This window comes from Salvelinus sp. IW2-2015, unplaced genomic scaffold (assembly GCF_002910315.2).
Source record: "Salvelinus sp. IW2-2015 unplaced genomic scaffold, ASM291031v2 Un_scaffold4087, whole genome shotgun sequence".
NCBI lineage: Eukaryota > Metazoa > Chordata > Actinopteri > Salmoniformes > Salmonidae > Salvelinus > Salvelinus sp. IW2-2015.
This window is the reverse complement of record NW_019945359.1, coordinates 10,913-15,917: the sequence shown is the minus strand read 5'-3', so window position 1 is coordinate 15,917 and position 5,005 is coordinate 10,913. Positions and strand designations below refer to the sequence as shown.

General features: G+C 40.2%; 1 protein-coding gene across 1 annotated transcript; it reads left to right on the top strand.

Annotated features, from left to right (window-relative positions):
- Positions 1 to 1,500: 1,500 nt before the first annotated feature.
- On the top strand, positions 1,501 to 4,281 carry LOC112076850 (B-cell receptor CD22-like; the record flags this gene model as incomplete). Its single annotated transcript, XM_024143509.2, has 7 exons — positions 1,501 to 1,531; positions 1,954 to 2,028; positions 2,304 to 2,648; positions 2,796 to 3,014; positions 3,141 to 3,473; positions 3,585 to 3,821; positions 4,169 to 4,281. Coding segments are annotated over exons 1-7 (1,353 nt in total), but the record flags the coding sequence as incomplete, so codon positions are not given.
- Between the last annotated feature and the right edge of the window lie 724 nt (positions 4,282 to 5,005).

The following is a 5,005-nucleotide window of genomic DNA, read 5'->3' as shown; positions in this document are numbered from 1 at the left end:
TTCATGAAATTATATTATATGATATCCCTGTCGCGTTAGGCTAGGCTATGCTAGTCAGTTTTTTTGATGAGGAGGATCCCGGATCCGGGAGACAGAAGCGGTAGAGGTTAAATGTGACTACGTTTATTTATATATATTTTTTTTCTTCACCTTTATTTAACCAGGTAGGCTAGTTGAGAACAAGTTCTCATTTACAACTGCGACCTGGCCAAGATAAAGCAAAGCAGTGCKACACAAACAACAACACAGAGTTACACATGGAATAAACAAACATACAGTTAATAATACAGTAGAAAAAGTATATATACAGTATGTGCAAACGAGGTAGGATAACAAAGGTAATGCAATAAATAGGCCATAGTGGCGAAATAATTACAATACAGAAATTAAACACTGGAGTGATAGATGTGCAGAAGATGAGTGTACAAGTAGAGATACTGGGGTGCAAAGGAGCAAAAATAGATAACAGTATGGGGATGAGGTAGTGGAATGGGCTATTTACAGATAGGCTAGCCAGTCTTGTGTTTCACATTTTTTTGTGATTTTTTTCCAGTTTGTTATGTTGTTTTTAGCCAAACATTATTAAGGAAATTATTATTAAGATGGTGCAGTAATGTTGAGATGCCAGTAGGTGGAGCTCTAGTCTAGAACACTGGAACCTTCAGTACCACTTTGATGCAGCTGATGAGGAGTGTACAAAACATTATTGAGGACATTATTATGAGGATGGTGCCGTAATATTGAGATGCCAGTAGGGAGAACTCTAGTCTAGAACACTGGACCCTTCAGTAGGTGAGGAGGAGTGTACATTGAACTGATTAGTAGAATAGAATGAATGATATCATGGAACTGACCACATGTAAATTAAACTTTGACTTGTTACATATAAAATTCAGAATGTGTTGTCTTGCCCCTCTAAGATATTATAAACATTCCAAATAGAATAGTGAACAAATAAATGACATGGTTCTGTATTTAAAGAAGTGTAAAGTCCATAATTTGGAAGTGAATGACCCACTCTTATTCACTAACCTCCCTCCACTATGTGCTGGTCTGGTCATGATGCATGTGTTAAAGAGGAAGGAAAGGATAGTTCTGCAGCACCTACTTGTGCCCTGACTACTTTAAATATGTTTGAACCACTGTGTTCCAATGCACTGTTAGTAAGTTGACTTACAGTACAGACCTCTCCCCTTCACTCTGTAAGTACTCTTGACAATATCTTGAAATATTGTTTTTAGTTATTTGTATTTAGTCATAAGTCATAGACCTGAGAGAAATATATAATTTACTTCTTGTTATGTTTTGATCTGTGTTTTGGTTGTTACATCAGGGTCAGTATTCAATAAGTGTGTCAGTGTAGGAATGCTGATCTAATCAAATCAAATGGTGTTTGTCACATGCGCCAAATACAACAGGTGTAGACCTTGCTGTGAAATGCTTACTTACAAGCCCTTAACCAACAATGCAATTCAAGAAATAGAGTTACATTGGGATGACATGATGAACCAGGTGGAACACGACATGCTCAGTACGCTGTTATGTGCTGTGTTGGTGTGTGTGTGTGTGGTGTGTGTGTGTTGTTGTTGGGTGTGTGTGTGTGTGTGTGTGTGTGGTGTGTGTGTGTGTTGTTGTGTGTGTGTGGTGTGTGTGTGTGTGGTGTGTGTGTGTGTGTGTGTGTGTGTGTGTGATTCACTTGCTGTTTACCTCACAGCTTGGGATAGGAGCTATATTGAACCTGGTGGTCATGCTTAGGCTGCTGTACAGCTTGACGGACCGTAGAGGATTGAACATTTATCTCCATATATTGGGGTTCTGAGAATAAAACAGCTTCACAACAATCAATGTAGAAATATGTGTTTACAGTTCTACAATCTGTTCAATAAGTGGTTGTTGTTGATGATGATGAGTATGTTGTATTTCACCAGCTGGTGAGTTGTTTATGTTTCTAAGACTGCAGGGTGGGAGATAACAATGGCTTTGAGAAAGCAGGAAGTGTGTTGGTGGTCTTTTTCTGGTCTGTGGCAGGTATGGTCCTTTCATAACTGTTTTAGTTGCCCTGTGTTTCTATTTACAAACATGTCTAAAATAGTAAGATCAATATGTTATTATGTTGATCTGTTGTGTCTATCTTACACTTTATATAGTTGTCTTTCACTCCTCATTGAGAGATGCTTATCTGGTGTTTCCATTCACACTCCAACAAGCAACTATGGCAACAACATGTGGACACAACCTTCTATATTTGTGAGCCATTTTGCCTTAATTGTGATACCCTTGTGTTGTGTCACTGTGTGTTTCAGTGGTACTGGGTCAGGATGGCTGGAGTGTGACTTACACCCCTCAGAGAATCTGTGCCTTGAGGGGGTCAACAGTTGATCTGACCTGCTCTTACACATATCCCAGTGGTACAGTCACAAAAACCCTCTGGTTCACTGAATGGGGGACTGGTGTAGAACCTGCAGATATAGGTCAGGACACAGAGTATGCAGGTCGTCTGGAGTATCATGGGGATAAGGAGAAAGACTGTACCCTGAGAATCACAGACCTGAGAGAGAGTGACTCAGCTACGTACAGGTTCAGATGTATAACAGATCAGGAAGGAGGGACATATACTGGCAAACTTGGAGTGAATTTGTCTGTCACAGGTACAGTAAAAAAGTGTTTTTTTGTTCAATTCCAATTAGTTCTGTTGTATGTATTATAGTCTGTATAACATAGGATTTCTTCCACCTTTGTATTAGAGTGATAAGTCAGTGATAAAGGGATTTATAGTGATATTGTTTATTCTCCAGGTCTTCAGGTGAAGGTGACTGGTGGACATCAGGATAAGACACTGACCTGTATCACCACCTGTACTCTGACTGACAACCCCACCAACATCTGGTACAAGAACGGACAACATCTAGATGAGAGCACCTACCCCCAGTACAAAGACTCAGTCTCCAGCAACTATGAAGACAGTTACTCCTGTGCTGTAAAAGGCCATGAGGATCTCCACTCTCCTGCAGTGTGTGAGTGTGATTTTATTACATAAAACGGTATAACCTCTGTGTGTGTTGGTTTCACTTTGTCATTTGAGAACTTTTAGAACTGAGAATATAATCCAGGTGACCTCTTGTTATGTCACTGTGTTTCAGGTGTTCAGGGTCAGAGATGCAGCAGAGTAACTTACACCAAGAGGAGAATCTGTGTCTTGAAGGGGTCAACAGTGGACATHTCCTGTACTTATGTTGGTTATTATTACATCACGTCATCATTCTGGTTTAGAAGTGATAAGTCGACCCCTGAAGACCTAACCAGAGACCCAGGGTATACAGGTCGTGTGGAGTACACTGGAACATACGAAGATCCCTTCGCCCTGAGAATCACAGATCTGAGAGAGGAGGACTCAGCTGAGTATCGCTTCACTTTTAAAACTCACAACATTGAATGGGGTCATAGTTTCCCAGGAACAACTCTGTCTGTCACAGGTAATACTACCCTGTATTTTACAATAATATATCATATTGAATTACAGGAGAAAATAAATTAACCATCCTGTTAACACAGAGGTGTATGTGGTTTTATACATATTGTTTCAGGTCTGCTGGTGAAGGTGACTCCTGCTGCAGAGGGACAGAAGACACTGACCTGTAGCACCACCTGTACTCTGACTGACGACCCCAACCTCACCTACATTTGGTACAAGAACGGACAACGTCTCGATGAGCCCACTTCCCAACAATACTCTAGTAATACCCTAGTAGTGTTGGGTCATTCTGTGGACAGTTACTCCTGTGCTGTAGAACACCATGAGAACCTCCACTCTCCTGCAGTGTGTGAGTATGAATTAATATACTATTCTACTTAGAAAGTATCAATCATTTAATATCAATGAGAAGAGTATTACTGCTTTATCTATCAATATTCATCATTACATAGAAATTACACACAATGTCATAGATGTATGCATGTCTGTAGTTAAAATGTTCAGTACCTTAAACACTTGAAGAATAGTTTAGTAGACACTCAAGTCCTAAAGTATCTCCTAATGTATTCTTGTTCATGATTTGTTTAAGTGATCGTTCTAGATAGTCCTCTGACTTTAGATATAACTTATTTTTGACATGACGTCATTTGAGGTAGTACTACAGTCCTAACCCTCTGACAAATTCTGCTTTACTAGATGCTCCAAAGAGCACCTCAGTGTCAGTCAGTCCCTCTGGTGAAATAGTGGAGGGCAGTTCAGTGACTCTGACCTGCAGCAGTGATGCCAACCCACCTGTGGACAAATNTGACTCTGACCTGCAGCAGTGATGCCAACCCACCTGTGGACAAATACACCTGGTACAAGAAGAATGGAGCTTCACTGACAGGATCTGAAAACACCCTCCTCATCACCAACATTAACTCAGAGGACAGTGGAGAATACTACTGTGAGGCTGAGAGCATATATGGGAGTCTCAACTCTTCTTCTGTGTCTGTGGACGTTCAGTGTAAATACATCTAACCTTCTCTTTTTTTGCTCAGAGAATCACACATATTTAAAGTCATATTTAATTTATTTCAATCATAAGTCCAAGTTCCATGATGCTCCTCATGTAAAGCACTTTGTCTGAACAATGTGTTACATATTGTCCACCAGATGGCCCAAAGAGCACCTCAGTGTCAGTCAGTCCCTCTGGTGAAATAGTGGAGGGCAGTTCAGTGACTCTGACCTGCAGCAGTGATGCCAACCCACCTGTTGACAAATACACCTGGTACAAGAAGAACGTAACCTCACCAAAAGCATCAGGACAGAGTTACAGCATCACTAACATCATCTCTGAGGACAGAGGAGAATACTACTGTGAGGCTGAGAATACAATAGGATCTATGAACTCTACAGCTCTGATGATCATTGTAGCAGGTAAAGTTACATCTTCAATACTTCAATACAAAATGATTTTCAATAATAAATTATGTTTTCAGGTAATCTTCTTCTAGTCTGCCTTATGACACTTTGGTTTATAACTATACATAG